The sequence below is a fragment of the Anas acuta genome, chromosome 19, assembly GCF_963932015.1.
Source record: "Anas acuta chromosome 19, bAnaAcu1.1, whole genome shotgun sequence".
Lineage (NCBI taxonomy): Eukaryota > Metazoa > Chordata > Aves > Anseriformes > Anatidae > Anas > Anas acuta.
In genome coordinates, this window is record NC_088997.1 from 10,853,478 (window position 1) to 10,869,285 (window position 15,808).

Genomic DNA, 15,808 nt, shown 5'->3' on the forward strand with positions numbered 1-15,808 from the left:
CATTGTGGGAAAAAAAAAAGTGACTGAAGGGGATGACACAACTTACCTGAAAAAAATTCCTCATTGCACAAATTCATAGCCACTAAAGTGAGAACATGACTTAAGAAACTAAGATGCATTGCATTTAAACAACTGTATCTTCTAGCCTTGGAGCAAGAGAGCCCAATCATGATGAATTACTTTCATAAATGCAGATCATCCTGCTCTTTCATATCAAGTCTTCAGCATTTATTTTCGTTACAGTAAATAACTGCACCTAAGGGATCATTTTACAATTCAAGTGTTTGCATAAACCTGTTGGCAAGTCAATGCACACATTCCCCAGGAGATTCTCCACCAAGCCAAAGTCATTCTTTTTCCAAGCTAATGATATGGATAGCCATCAGTTCATGAGATATTTACACAGCAATATCCTTTGTTTCCAGGGTGATGGCAGGACACTCCTACTCAAGAGGGTCGAGGATTAACACTGAAGTCACCACTGAAGGCCCTTTCTTCATTACCTGCTCTGGTTACAGAAACATGAAGCTAGCAACCTAAATTGCAGCAGCTAGGCAGATCAGCCACACAAAATGGGAATAAGGGGGGCAGTAATAAGAACTACACCTTGTAAGGTTTCAAAATAAATCCAAAATCCCAGGACAAGTCTAGAGTAGTGCAGCGGTGTCAGCACCAAAGAAAAGCTGACCTTTGTTTCATCAGCTGACAACAGCTCACATCCAAAAGGAGCCAGGACGCTTTGTGCACAAGAACGCATTTTCAGTTCTTGCCATGGTCCCACACAGAGGTGACTCGCACTTTAAGGATTAATTATTTGCAGAAGCAAAAGGGCAGCACTCAGCTGTCAGGAACGAACAACTGTTTGTCATCTCCTCCAAGAAAAAGCCAGCAGATCAGAAGACTGCAGTTTGCAGCTCCAGATGAGCACCTGTGCTCAGACAGAAGCTGTCCTCTCAGAGGGGCTATTTAGGTCTGAGGCACAAGAACCTGACCTTCACACTTGTGCTGAGTACCTTGCAGGTACCACACGCAGGCCCCTCTTCCACACACACTCGGGCAGGCCCCTTCCTTCCCTGGTCTCAAACCATCTCACATGGCATGCTGCTACAGAAACCGCAGTTCCTTTCTTGTCAGTGACCTCTAGTGGCAAGCACAGACAGGAGAGGAAAAAAGAGGGCCAGCTCACAGCACAGTTACTATGAAAGAGATCGATCTTTTTCCCCACCACCAACTGAAAAACAAACAGTTCATCCTTCTCTTGGAAACTACAGCAGTCAAGTCAGGGATGGAAGCTCTCACACATTCTGACCAACCCCATTAGCAGGGCTACTCTCCTAGACTCAGACTTCACTATAAACAACAGATTATCTTCCCACTCCAAACGGCAAGGATCAGAGATCACTGTATTCCCCTCAGTTTCCTTACCTCCGAAGGATTCAGCTTCCTCTAACCCAAGGCTTGCCTTGCTACAGCCCAGCTGCGTACCCTTGCCTCAGAGTGCTAAGGAAATTGCTAAGGTTCAAGAAAGCTGTGAGAAGTCCATACCACAGCACTGTGCAATGTAAGAAAGGTGTAATTACAGACAGAAGTACATGTAGGTTTGTTGAGATAGGGACAGGTATCACCTGACCTTAGGGCAGCAGCAAGATGCAGAAGCTGTCAGAGCAGTCTGTGACCACTGCACCTGCACTGCTACCACCCCGCTCCACTCCCTGCCATGACGTGCCAGCACATGGCATGCCTGCATTTCACCTGACGTACCCACAGCCAGATTGAACAGGATTTGTGTTTTGATACTGGACCTTAAATCACAATGGCAGAGTTGTGCTTTCAGATCTGTGATGTTCACAGTGAATGTAATTTCTCTCAACTGAAGACAATGTGTTACCACACAGCATTCACTTCATGAACAAGCCAAACCCAGTTAGCCAACACCTAAATCCGATATACCTACAAGCATGTTCTGGGTTTGGGACAGGTTCTCAAATAGTTCATGTTTTACTCTAACTAGACTCTACAGGTTTTAACCCAGCAAACAATATTTGAATCAATGATAAAGAGCCGGCAGTTCTATACTTGCTGCAGTAGCAGTACCTTGGCTTTCTTCATGTGGCTCATGACATTGCCAAGATCTTCAACATCAATGACAGAATTTGTGCCTCCAACTTCCTCAGCATCGGCCTCTTCCTCACTAGTGGTTTCAACCAATTCTGCCTGCGTAAGAGACCAGAGAAAAAAATAGGTACATATCTGCTGTGTTAAACAGAAAACCTGAAAATAGCCCCAAAGTTACTTCTAACAGTTCAGTAGCACATGTACACAGACCATCTGAAACCCAGCCCAGATAGCCTGTCTCCAAATCCACAGTGCTCTCTTTCCCTGTGTCATCTGCCCACCTGATCACTTAAGAAGTCATGCAGAGAGGTCTGATTCCTGCTGTATGCTATGACGGTCTGGAAGCCTTAACTCCTCCTATTACCCCTGGCCTGAACAAATAGGGGAGAGAACTGCTTTCCACATCAAACTGTTCACAGAACAGAAAAATTGTCTCCCTTTCTGTATGTAGCCAAGTTACAACATAACAGCACCAATGTAACAACAAGATCAACCTCATCTCCTTCCAGGCAACCTGCCTGGTGAATGAGGGAAAGGCTGTTAACATAGACTACCTAGACTTCAGCAAAGCCCCTGACGCGATCTCCCACAGTATTCTGGAGAAGCTGGCAGCCCATGACTTGGACAGGTACTTCGGAGAAAAATTAGGAGACATTTATTCTCAGAAAGAGCAGTCAGGCATTGGGACAGGTTGCTCAGAGAGGTGGTGGAGTCACTGTCCCTGTGGGTGTTTAAGGAAAGGTTGGACGTGGTGCTTAGGGACGTGGTTTAGTGGGTGATAGGGATGGTAGGGTGATGGTTGGACCAGATGGTCTTGAAGCTCTTTTCCAACCCTAATGATTCTGTGAAGATGCATTCCTCCTGTTCCTGCAGCAGCCAGCATCCTCAAACCACCTCAGACAGAAGAGCTCCTGTTTTCCTAAGGAATTCTACGTGGCCATAGCAATCGTTTCCAACCCGTAATAAATGACATCCAGGAAGGATTAAGTACCACAGCAGCTCTGGGTCTTGCATGCAGAGCAATAAAGGATTGTGTATTCAAAACCTGCAATCAACAAATATCACAGAATGGTTGAGGTTGAGAGGGACCTCCAGAGATCATCTAGTCTAACCCCTCTGCTCAAGCAGGCCCACCTAGAACAAACTACAAAGGATCACATCCAGGCAGGTTTTCAATCTCTAAAGGAGACTCCACAACCTCTCCGGGCAGCCTGTTCCAATGCTCTGTACTGAACCATACCCGAACCCTAAAGAAGTTCTTCCTCATATGGCAATGAAACCTCCTGTGGTTCAATTTATACCCACTACCCCTTGTCCTATCACTAGCTCCACTGAGAAGAGTTTGGTCCCATCCTCATTACATTGTCCCCTCAGGTATTTTATTGATAGGGGATCTTATCAGTCTCTATCTCCTCTTCTCTAGGACAAACAGGCCTAGCTCACTTAGTCTTTCATCATAAGGCAGATGCTCCAGTCCCTTAATCATCTTCATGGCTCTACGCCGGACCCGCTTTAGATGTTCTATGTCCCTCTTGTACTGGGGAGCCCAGAACTGCACACAATACTCCAGATGTGGCCTCACCAGAGCTGAGTAGAGGGGGAGGATCACCTCTCGACCTGCCGTCCACACTCCTCTTGATGCAGGCTAGGGTCCTACTGGCCTACTTGCCAGAAGGGCATGCTGCTGGCTCATGGTTATCTTGTCCACCACAACCCCCAGGTCTCTCTCTGCAGAGCTGCTCTCCAGCAGGTCAGCCCCCAGCCTGTACTGGTGCTTGGGATTATTCCTCCACAGGTGCAGGACCCTGCACTTGCCCTTGTTGAACCTCAGGAGATTCCTTTCTGCCCATCTCTCCAGCCTGTCCAGGTTGCTCCAAATGGCCGTGCAGGCCTCTGGTGCATCAGCCACTCCAACAAGCTTTGTATCAGCTGCAAACTGGCCGAGGGTGCACTCTGTGCCTTCATCTAGGTCATTGTTGAATAAATTGAACAGCACTGGACCCAGTACTGAAACCTGGGGGACACCACTAGCCACAGGCCTCCAACTAGATACAGCACCGTTGAGCATATGCTAGAAGTGATTATGGGTAGATAAAGTCGAGGAGGTACAGGACTTGCTCAGATAACAGTACCCCAATGCCTTTGGAAAATCCTTGGGATACAAAGTGCTTGAGCTTCACCGAGTTGGGAGCATGCTACCTGCTCATAGCAAGCTAAACACTTCAATCTGGCTGTGAGACAAAGCAAAGACTGGCTCCCTTGGAGCATCTGTCACAACACGCATCTCCTCCCATATCATATAGAGGCTGTTCAGTCTAAGTCCAATGCTAATCCTTGGTCCTTCTTTTTGGATTACTTATTCTGCTTGCCTCTCATCCCTCTACTCCGTAACAAAGAAGTATCAAGCTCCCCACAGCACTTCTCTGGGCTGTGGGATGAAGGAGAAGAGTCAGACAACACTCCAACAAGCACTGAACCAGAAATAAGGACTTGTGGATTTTGTCTCTACCTCAGCATTCTCATACTCTGATGCCCCGTGTTCATGATCTGAGCTCTCCTTGCTCTGCTTCCCCTGGGATTTGCACTTCCCTTTCTTGCACTTCCCACTGCAGGGCTTCCTTTCCCCTCTGCAGAGAGCCTGGAGACAACTGAGGAACTTGGTTTTCCAGGCTTCGAAGTCAGCCTCAATGCTGCCATGCTTGCTCTGGGCCACGTTGCAGTCCCCCTCAGCACGAGTCATGATACGGCTGGCACTGAGCATCCACAGCCATCTGTCAATATTTCTTCCAACCTAGGATGGGATAGAAGTTAAAAGGTAATTTAAAACTAACAGGCAATTAAGAAAGCAAGGACCAAGCCTGGAAATAAAACAAGCTACACAGGCTGCAGGACAGCAAGACACGGACTTATAGACTCCCTCTAACCTGCTGAATCAGAGCACAGTCACAAGGCACTCTGAACACCCTCCAGCTGTAAATACCCCTGCTATCATGGCAATGTAGTAAGTGAGGTGTGAGAAGTAGCTTTGTGAGATGCTTGTTGGTTAAGATGTCTACATATATGACACTTCAGGTGGCTCCCAGCTACATAAAACTAACAGTCTGGTGGCAGTCACCCCATTTTTCTTCAACTTCAGAGATTAATTATCAGGCTTAGACACCAACGTATTTTATATTAAGAAATAAAAGAACCACAGTAGACAGCAAAATACAGGAAAAGTTGAGAAAAGTGCTCTAAACTGAAAGGCAGCAAGTGAAAAGGCTTCTGGTAATGTGTCTTCATGCACTGAAAGTGAGCTTTCAAAGCTGGGAAATCAACTTAATAAGGATGTGGTAAATGTGTTCTCATTAGTCACTACCAAAACCACTCAGATTAATGCCATGCTTACAGGACTTGTCTCTGTCCCATTTCATAGGACAGCACACTTGCTTCAACGCTGCATTGCCTATGGCCTAAACCCAGCTCCTATCAAGTCCACACAAATGCTGTAATAGGAGCTGAATTCTCACACCTTAAGTTCCACACCAGGTAATATCAGTGTCTTCTCAAAATGATAGTACAACTCCACCTGACCCTAAAAACCTATTAATGTCACTCAATTTTGTTGCAGTTTGGAAAATTTAGCCATTCAGAGGAATGAAAAAGTAATGGGGATACTCACCGTGTTATAATGATCAACATAAACTGAGTTTCCCAAGCCAAACACAGCATATCTCAGGCCCTTCAGGTAGGTTTTGCCAAAGCGGAAGTCATTTGCAGTCTCTTCTAACCACTTGCAGAACCATGCAGCACTCTCAGTTGGCTGTCCATCTGTGTACGTAGCTACCAAGAACACACAAATGTTCCTGCTGGTTGTCTAATGTATAAGAGTGGGACAGGAAAAAAAATCACTGATTATCAGAGCACTTTACATGAGGAAGAGCTGTAACACAAGGACAGCTTGAAGAAGTTAAAAGTTGTTTTGTGGTGGGTTTTTTTGTTTGTTTGTTTTTTTACCACTATGTGGGTTAAGAATGCTGCAAGTAATAAACCCAATGGTAGCAAGTAGCCATCCTCTATGCAAAGCCATCTTAAGCTAGCCAAGGGAAATCAAGCCATCTTGCTGTCTTCCCCCTACGTAACAGGGACAGTAGTAAAACTGACATCCACCTTCCCTACCCCAGTGAACAGTTTCTTACACTCTTGCAGTGATAAAAGTCTCCCACAGATGCAAGAAGGAACTATTAATATTTCCAGAAGAAAAAAATCCATCAAGGATTATTCAATATAAATATGCCACCCTCCCCCCCCCCGAAATTTTCTTAAGTCTTTGAAGGTTGCAGAAGTATCACTATTTGTTCTTTGGTTTCCCCATGTGTACCCTCTCAGAGAGAACAGAGGGACCAGGTGCAGATACTCTGATATAAGTCACTCCTGAGTTACAGGAACCAGCTCATACAAAATCAGCATCAGTATCAACATATTGTAGATGATGCTCTTATAGTGACTTTCAAGATTACTGCTGAGCGCTGAAGGGCTATGCTCACCTATGTTTAAGAAGCAATTTGCAAACACATAGCTTTGGGGACTTCCAGGATAACAGGAGAGAAATACAAAAGGAAAAGATCCTTGACAATGACAGGAACAGTTTGTATTTATTACATACCTCCTCTGCTAGACAGTCATCTGGATCGTAATCTCCCATGCTAATTACTTCCACAGGCAAATTAAGGGAAATAACTGCTTCAGCCAGACCTTTCGCAAATCTCTGAGAAATGTAGAAAACTATGAATGACTTCGACCCAACTACAGTAAGTGTGAAACAAGCTCTGCTGTGTCCAATCACAAGACATCTCCCAGAACAGAAAAAACAACGACACTTGATAATTACACACTGCACCTGTAATTTCTCAGATTAAAAAAGTGAAGGAGCAATGAAGACTTACAACTGCTAATAGCTAATAATTTACATACATACAAATTCATTCTTTTTGACAAAGTACCTGAAGCAGCAATTCTCTAGAGTACCTGCTAGCAAACTAAGAGTATATTGTAAGAGCAAGTTTTAAGTCTCATAATTAGTGTCTCTACCACTTGCCCCACTTTACGTGAACAGATTTGTGGTTTGCTTTTTTTTTTTTGTTTGGTTTGGCTTTGTGTTGTTTTTTGTTTTAAACATAATTTTCACTTATCTGTCATGTTGTACACTGATTTCTAATGAAATAATGAACTTTCCAATAAGCTTTCAGATTTTTACATGGCACAGCGTTCCTAAGGCAAGTGATATACTTGAATCTCGGAAATATTTCTATCAGCTTCAGGCATGTGGAAAAAAAACAGTAACATACCCTTGCTGTGCCAGTCTGAGACCCATAAAAAATCTTTACACCAGCAACATAGACCTCCTTCGCCTGCAGGGCAGCATATCCATTTGCTTGTTTTTCTTCTACGACTTCAGAAGACAGATTCCCATTGGATTTTTCACCCTGTGAAAAAAAAAAAAACACAAAAAAAAAACATTGTCTCATTCAATCCTTTTAAGTGTCCTTAAGTCCATTTTCCCAAAAGCGTTTAAAATCCTAAGCCAGTAACCAGCCTCCCAGCACTATGCCAACACAACAGTCAAAGCATTTTAGCTTCTCACACATTCCTAGAGAAATGCATTAGTGACTATTCCACTGAACTAGGCCATGCTGCAAGCCCATCTCACACATCAGGGAGACAGCAGGATTCAGCAGAACCTGAGAAGTGATTCTTCCACCCTGTGCTACAGAACTTCACTTGTGTGTGAGAAGGTTTTAGCTTCCTGAATGAACTAATCCCACTCCAATCCTAAAACCAGTTCAATGTTTTCATTAAGGTCACCAGAAAGGCTAACCTGAAACACTGGACACAAGCAGAGTGACTTACATGAAGTGACAGAGCTGTCCAGGCTAACACTTTTCCAATGCAGAGTGAGAAGTTTTCAGGCAAGATCTGCTCTAACCTCAGAGCAGCACTGATGGCTAGTTACCCATGCCCACAGCACAATCCAGACTAACTGTAACTGTCAGGTTAACTAAACCACACTTTGGATTTACAACAACCAAGGTGGGCCCGCAGCAAAGTGTGGCATTTCACTGCACCAGTGGGTACCTTCACCTGGCACCTACCCCTTCCCACACACAAGTTTTGGGTTTTTCTCAGACAAATGTGCTCAAGTCTCCAGTTACCTTCTTTTTGGTGGTGAAGAGCTGGACAGCGATCCAGAGACTAATCCCAAAAGCAATAACAGAATAGATGTAAAATCTGTGCAGCCATAAGGATGCCAGGCAAGTGTAGGAAAAGTTCCACATATCCATTCAGACATCTAAATCTAGAATAAATCACAGATTTAGCAAAAGCAAATTCCTTCGGTATGAATTTAGAATAAGCACACAAAAAAGTCACACCACACCCACAGATTCATGCCATCAGCTATTCTCAGGCTCTGCAGAAAACAGCTTCTGGCTGAAGACACAACACTACAGCTGAATCAGTGACCTTCACCTTCTCAGCAGTGCGTACCTGCCTACCTAAACTAAAATTTTAGACCATCACACTGCAATGCTGGGCTTCTCTTACCTAGGACAGGTTCTGTCCCAAGGAAAGGCAGGAAATACTTGTGCAGCACCGCTGCCTGAAAGTAAAGTAAAACATCCTTGTTAAACATCAATTGCATCTCACAGGCCTTAGCTTTCCATAGACCCAACACACACAGATCTCTGGAGCTGTAAAATCCCGTGTCAAGGGGGAAATCACTCCCCAGAGCTAACAGCAGAACACAGCCCTGGCTTGCACACACAAGGTGCTACACCAATTACGATGACAAGTTGGGTACAGAGCATTGAGGCCAGACTGAAATCTGGATTTGGTCACAAGTACTTTCCCAGGGTTATATCATGTGGGTGAGGTTTCATTTGGAACAGTGAAAATTGTTCTGAGCTGGCTTTAAAACTCCAAGGGGTGCTGCTTGTGTGGCCCCTGTGATTACTTAACGGGTATGAAACATTCAAGAGCTTCAACGAGGCTCATCTGCAACATGTTACTGCCCAAGAAGCACCGAGCGTGACAGCTGGTGAACCTGCAGGCCTCCTGCACCCTGCTTTGGCAGGCGTCTAACAGGAGCGGGAACGCAGGAAGGCTGAGGAAGCTGGAAGCTTTATCTTCGCTCTCCCCGGGCTGCCGCTCGTAGCAGGAGGTTAAAGCCCTCCTTCCCCTCGGCCAGCGACACCCAGACCCCCAGAGAAGCGGGGTGAGGGGACCCCGCTCCCAGCCAGCCCCGTGCCACAGGTGGCTGCCGGGTGCTGCAGGCAGGGAAGGCTTCCAACACCCCAATAATTACCCCACCGGAGCCCCCTACGCTAATTGCCCCACTAATCACTCCACTGAAGCCCCTCATACCAAGTATCCCAATAATTACCCCCACTGAAGCCCCCCTGCACTAAGTACCCCGATAACCACCCCACTGAAGCACCCCCACGTGCTGATTACCCCCACTGAAGCCCCCCCACGCTAATTACCCCAACAATTACCCCACTGAACCCCCTCCCACGCTAACTGCCCCACTAATTACCCCACTGAAGCACCCCCACATGCTAATCACCCCCACTGAACCCCCCCCCCCACGCTAATTACCCCCACTGAAACCCCTCCTCGCGCTAATTACCCCAATAATTACCCCACTGAAGCCCCCCCACGTGCTAATTACCCCCCCGAAGCCCACCCCCACCACTAATTACCCCTCCGAGGGCCCCCACCACCCCCCGTACCTCCTCTCTCCCCTCCGCTCGCAGCCCCCACGCGGCGCTGCCCCCTCCCCTGCCCCCTCCCCTTCCGCTTCCCTCCGGCCGCCATTTGCCGGCCCTGCCCCTCCCCGCCCCTCGGCGCGGGGCCGCGCTGCGCAGCGCTGTGGCGGTGTGTGTGTGTGTGTTTGTGAGGGTTCCGCCATGTCCATCTTCACCCCCACCAACCAGATCCGCCTCACCAACGTGGCCGTGGTGCGGGCGCGGCGCGGGGGGAAGCGCTTCGAGATCGCCTGCTACCGAAACAAAGTCATGGGCTGGCGCAGCGGGGCGTGAGTCCGGGAGGGAAGGGAGGGGGGGCTGCAGGGCCTGGCTGCGGCGGGGCAGGGACCGGCAGGGGGGCGGCTGGGAGCGGGGGGGCGGCGCTGAGGGGGCTCCGTGGGGCCCGGCTGTGGGGTGGGGGGGATCCTCCGGGCTCCCCCGGGCCGCCCCGGGTCTTGTCAGCGGGCTCGGCCCTGCCCTCGCTCCGTCCCCGCCGCTCCCTGACGCTGCTGTTGGCCGGCAGGGAGAAGGACCTGGACGAGGTGCTGCAGACGCACACGGTGTTCGTCAACGTGTCCAAAGGGCAGGTGGCGAAGAAGGAGGATCTGGTGCGGGCCTTCGGGACGGATGACCAGACGGAGATCTGTAAGATGGTGGGTCCCGTGCCTCATAGCGCGGCTTGTCCTGGCTTGCATAAGAAGCAGTGTGACCAGCAGGGCTAGGGATCATCCCCCTGTACTCAGCTCTGGTGAGACCGCACCTCGAGTACTGTGTTCAGTTTTGGGCCCCTCGCTACAAGAAGGACATCGAGGTGCTTGAGCAGGTCCAGAGAAGGGTGACGAAGCTGGTGAGGGGTCTGGAGAACAAGTCCTACGAGGAGCGGCTGAGGGAGCTGGGCTTGTTCAGCCTGGAGAAGAGGAGGCTCAGGGGCGACCTTATTGCTCTGTATAAGTACATTAAAGGAGGCTGTAGCGAGGTGGGGGTTGGCCTGTTCTCCCACGTGCCTGGTGACAGAACGAGGGGGAATGGGCTGAAGCTGCGCCAGGGGAGTTTTAGGTTAGATATTAGGAAGAACTTCTTTACCGTAAGGGTTGTTAGGCACTGGAACAGGCTGCCCAGGGAGGTGGTGGAGTCACCATCCCTGGAAGTCTTTAAAAGACGTTTAGATGTAGAGCTTAGGGATATGGTTTAGTGGGGACTGTTAGTGTTAGGTCAGAGGTTGGACTCGATCTTGAGGTCTCTTCCAACCTAGAAATTCTGTGATTGGTGCAGCCGGGGGTCCTGAACGCCGTGCAGACGTGGGAGGTTGGTTGGTGGACAGCTCACGGTGCGGCTGTAGGTGAAATCGTTTGATAAGAAACATGGAGAGAGGGGTGGTGGATCTTTGGTATAGTCTCAAATGTACGTTCATCTGAGTCTTCTGCGTAGCGTACAGCCTTCATGTGCTGATCTCTTCAGACCCAGGTGAGCCTTGAAGAATTTACCATCAAAGATTCACCACGAAGGATGCAGAGAAAAGGATATTCACTTATTTTGGAGAGTTCAACTAAATGTTAAAGCAAATCTAGTTTCTTCTTGGCATGTTGCAGACTGTGAGCTTGCTGTGGGTGATGACAGTTTAAGTAAACCTGTGCCTTTCTTTTTGTAATTCAGTGCTTCTGTAGTGTTTCTTGGTTATGGGTTTTTTTCTGACATCTTTCCAGTGTTGTCTGTTGTAACAATATACATTCTTAATTTGTTTGTGTTTTTTTCCTGCATTTTGTGTCTAACCAAACCATTAAAGCAACTGTTAAATCTGTCATGCAAGGGTTTTCAATTTTTAGCCAGATCTGCAACACTTACTAACCAATTTAATTTTAACTGCAGATTTTATCAAAAGGGGAGTTGCAGGTGTCAGACAAAGAACGACAGACGCAGCTGGAGCAGATGTTTAGAGACATCGCAACTATTGTGGCTGACAAATGTGTGAATCCTGAGACAAAGAGGCCGTACACAGTAATCCTTATAGAGAGAGCCATGAAGGATATTCACTACTCCGTCAAACCAAACAAGAGCACAAAGCAACAGGTTAGTATTCACTCAAAATCAGCTTGTGCTCAGAGGTGTTGTCAACAAGTGTAACTTTTCTATGAGCATTCACATAGGAATGAAAACAGCCTTGTGGTCAAAAGCTGGCAGAATGGATTAGTTGGCTGGCTGGCAGCTGAATGCTGGGTACAAGCAGCTTCTGAAGCTCCTGTGGTTTGTTTTTTAACTGTTTGGTGAAGGGAGAAAGATAAAAACTAATTAAAGCAGCATCAGTGATATGCCTGGAACAGAAATAAATGTTTTATGATTTATTTCAAGTGAGGTGGTAAATCAGTCCGTACATCTGAGCCATATGAGTTTCTAGTGTTCTGTAGTATAACTGTCGTTTAACATTATTTCCTATTTAACATTCTTTCTGGTGTGTTTTTTCAGTATTTGATGTGACCACCATCAGCTCTGCCTTTAGTCTAGCAAACTAGTGTAACTGCAATCTCTTCCTGCAGCAGAGTGCTAGTGAACAGTACTGAGAAATGTCTGAGGCTAGTGCAGAAAAAATGAGGTTTTGATCTGTGTGGTCTTTTTAAGCAAGTGAGTAAATGCTCTTTCTTCTTTCTTCAATGTCTCTGCAGGCACTGGAAGTGATCAGACAATTAAAGGAGACCATGCAAATTGAACGTGCTCACATGAGGTTACGATTTATTCTTCCAGCAAAGGAGGGGAAGAAACTCAAAGAGAAGCTCAAGCCACTGATTAAAGTTATTGAGAATGAAGACTTCCACGATCAGTTAGAAATTGTAAGCAATAAAACAGACCTTGGGTTTCATACTTGATTTGACTATACCATACTACAGCAAGAATTAGTATAGGGAAGTTGTTTAGATAAACTGCAAGGGTGCCGCAGATTCTAAATCAGAGTCATGGTTTGTAGTCTTTAACGTCACACAGTCATACTGAAAGCTTGAAAGTAGCCTTTAGTTTACAGAGATTGCAGGTTCAGACTGAGGGGAAGCACAGTGTAGTTTCTCTAGCAGTGATTCTCCTATAAAATACCTAAGTTTCTCTACATGTATGGAATTCTTCTGTTAATTACTTGGTGGATTTTGACAATAGTTAATTATTTAAAAAACAGTTTGTGGTAAAGCAAAATTTGTAATAGGTAAGAATCTTTGAGAACAAATTAGAATCTAGCAACCTAACTGTCGAAACCATCATGTCCAGCACGCTGAATGTACTGGAAATGCAAAACTTCTTGGATAAAAGAACTTTTGATTAAAATTGCTTATCAATTCTGCCAAGTCCCTATAGTAACAAAACAATACCTTTCTTTAAATGAATATGAATTTTAGATCATGAAAAGTTGTTGATGAAAATTGAGTATTATTGCTTGACTGATTCAATGTGAAATATTTCAGGTGTGCCTTATTGACCCAGGCTGCTTCAGAGAGATTGATGAGCTGATCCGATGTGAGACGAAAGGGAAAGGAACGCTGGAAGTGCTCAGTCTGAAGGATGTGGAGGAAGGAGATGAAAAGCTTGAATAACAAAAACCTTCTTGATGCAGTACTACTTTAACGGCATTCAACGGAATGACTGGCGTTAGCCACTCTTTTCCGTTAGGCCTTCTTGTTTTTCCAATCTCTTGCTGCCAAATACTTTCTGACACTAATCCTTTGGGATTTTTCCATGCAGTGTGTTTTTTTTTTATCATTTTACACTTGCTTGGTTTGCCTGTAGGAACATTTTGTGTCAAAGTTGCACTAATGAGGATTGAGTTAAGACTTGATATGGAAGTTACTATGGCTTTGGTTTACTTTTGAGAATTGCTGATGAGGAGTGTTTGACTGTTATGGCACCAATCATTTTTGCTTAAATTGTCAGTGATGAGTGGAAGATTGCATATGTCACCGAGGGGTGGGTGTTGTACGTGAGGAGAGGAACCTTTGGAAAAGGGAGATGCATTTTCACTTTCAAAGAAGTGCAAAATGTGGATCATGTGTAAACCAATCTCTAGGCAGCATGAAAACTCACCTATACTTCCATAATTGGCTGCTCAATAATTACAGTAATTTAAAGGACCATTCTTGTAGATTTTCTTCACTGGATATAACAGCACTCACTAACTTAAAAAAAAAAAAAAAATTCTCCAAATAACTTATTCATAAAATCTATTTAGCTACATTGATAAAAATGAATTATCATCTATTTATATATTATAGATACAGAAAGAAATAAAATAATTATTTTTGTTATAGCATAGGAGGTATCCCTGGCTGTAGTGATGCTTTTCATAGGCTGGAGGAGCAGCCTGCATTTCTGAGCAGTTCTCATTCACGCAATGAAATGAACCGCATCTGTAGCCTCTGGCCATTGCGCTAGACAGGCTTTTTGTTGGGCTGGAATTCCCTCGTGGTAGCTGTGTGTATGTGTGCCTTTTCGTTTGAGTTTGATGCAGAACAATGCTTGCAGCTGTCCTTTATCCTGTGTCTCTTTATGCTGCTTTCTAACACATGCAGAATTTCCAGCCAGCTCCTGAGGCACAGTGTATAGTTCTTCAAGTTTGTTAAAACTTGTCTCAAATGTATTAAACAAATGCTTTTTAACTTGCATATGTCAAAGAAGAGGGAAAAAGAGGATGAAAACTGGAGAAAGAGGTATTAAAAATACCCCCAGGCCAAGCAGATATTCTCGGGAGACTGAAAGCCAAGTCAGCAGGAATTTAAGGGGAGCCTTTAGTGTTACTTACCTGTTTTCATGCTGACAGTATGCAGCAAATCAGGATTTGCAGGGCAGCCAGCTACTATATCTCTGTTTCAGATAAGCATGTGGTCCATTAATTCTGTGGTGTTTACTTCTGGAGCATGTGACCACACCTCTTAAATGACAATTAAACAGACCTCTAGGTTGTATTTTTCACATGACCTTTTCCTATATACCATTAAAAGATGACGTGAATTTTCTAGATTTCATGCAGGGAGAGATAAAGTCAACTGGAGAAAGATTTGATATGTCAGGTGCAGAGGAGCCCACGTGTCTACATCCTTGGTCAAAGGTTTCTTCTCTGAAGTTGATTTCTGCAGCAGCCTGTTGACATGAACTTGTGCAAGGCTGGTTTCAATTTCTTCAGTAATGTTTTGGGAGGACTTGCTGCTAGGGAGCCTGAGTTCTGCTGAAGGGTTATGAAATGGAGATTCTTGAACCATTGTATCCATCTTTAAATGCTTTCTCTTGTCCCCCAAGATAATCTTCCATCATGTTTAATGCTACCTAGGAAGGTTTAGTGGCTTAATTACTGTATTTGTGAGGTGGACACAACTTAAGCATGGAAAGCTGGAAGTGCTTGGTTAGATAGGCAAAATTCCTCATATATACAAGCCCATAGCTGATTGTCTTTCAAATGGCCATCTCTGCATTCACAATTTATGAAGCACTGAGGATGATGTTGATATTTAACTTGTCACTGGTACTTAGAACTAACATGTAATTCATAAATCTGCAAAGGAGACACTGAGCAAAAGCCTCAGATGACATTGTGTTGGTAATATTTGATTTTGTAATCTGTAATTTCTCTGTTTTATATGTTCAACACCTAGAGCACAGTAGGATGGCTTGAGTTACAGAAGCTTAACCTAAGCTGATTTATGAGCTTGGTGCAAGAAAGTCAATTTCCTTATAAAGTTTTTTTCTACAGATCAAATGTTAAAGGTTCTCTATGGTAGAGGGAGCTTGGTTTTATTAATAAACGTGCGTGCATTTCTTAACATGTTTGCAGTTCAGCAAGACTGTATGGTAAGCATCAGAATAAATACCAGTATTGATAGCTGTTCTTTCTGTTTTCAACTTTTGCCCATTTCAATGAGGAACATAGTCGTTTCCTGACTAAC

At 45.2% G+C, this 15,808-nt stretch overlaps 2 protein-coding genes across 4 annotated transcripts in view; one reads left to right on the forward strand and one right to left on the reverse strand.

Moving 5' to 3' along the window:
* Positions 1-9,969, reverse strand: part of TYW1B (tRNA-yW synthesizing protein 1 homolog B) — a 104,785-nt gene extending 94,816 nt beyond the window's left edge. For 2 of the 3 annotated variants that reach the window (XM_068656286.1, XM_068656285.1), the window contains exons 1-2: positions 3,698-4,573; positions 2,095-2,214 (exon numbers count right to left, since the gene is read on the reverse strand). Coding sequence is in view for 2 of the 3 variants with exons in the window: in XM_068656285.1 (XP_068512386.1) it covers positions 2,095-2,118 (24 nt within the window). In the remaining variant the exon portion in view is untranslated. Of the gene's footprint in view, positions 1-2,094; positions 2,215-3,697; positions 4,574-4,624; positions 4,907-5,776; positions 5,972-6,760; positions 6,863-7,442; positions 7,581-8,306; positions 8,450-8,697; positions 8,753-9,884 lie in introns of those variants that run through there. The other variant, XM_068656284.1, reaches the window with a different exon arrangement.
* SBDS (SBDS ribosome maturation factor) lies at positions 9,950-15,744 on the forward strand. The gene is made up of 5 exons (XM_068656297.1): positions 9,950-10,189; positions 10,423-10,552; positions 11,766-11,966; positions 12,557-12,721; positions 13,340-15,744. The coding sequence occupies exons 1-5, from the start codon at positions 10,062-10,064 to the stop codon at positions 13,466-13,468; spliced, it is 753 nt and encodes a 250-aa protein (XP_068512398.1). The 5' UTR covers positions 9,950-10,061; the 3' UTR covers positions 13,469-15,744.
* Positions 15,745-15,808: the final 64 nt, after the last annotated feature.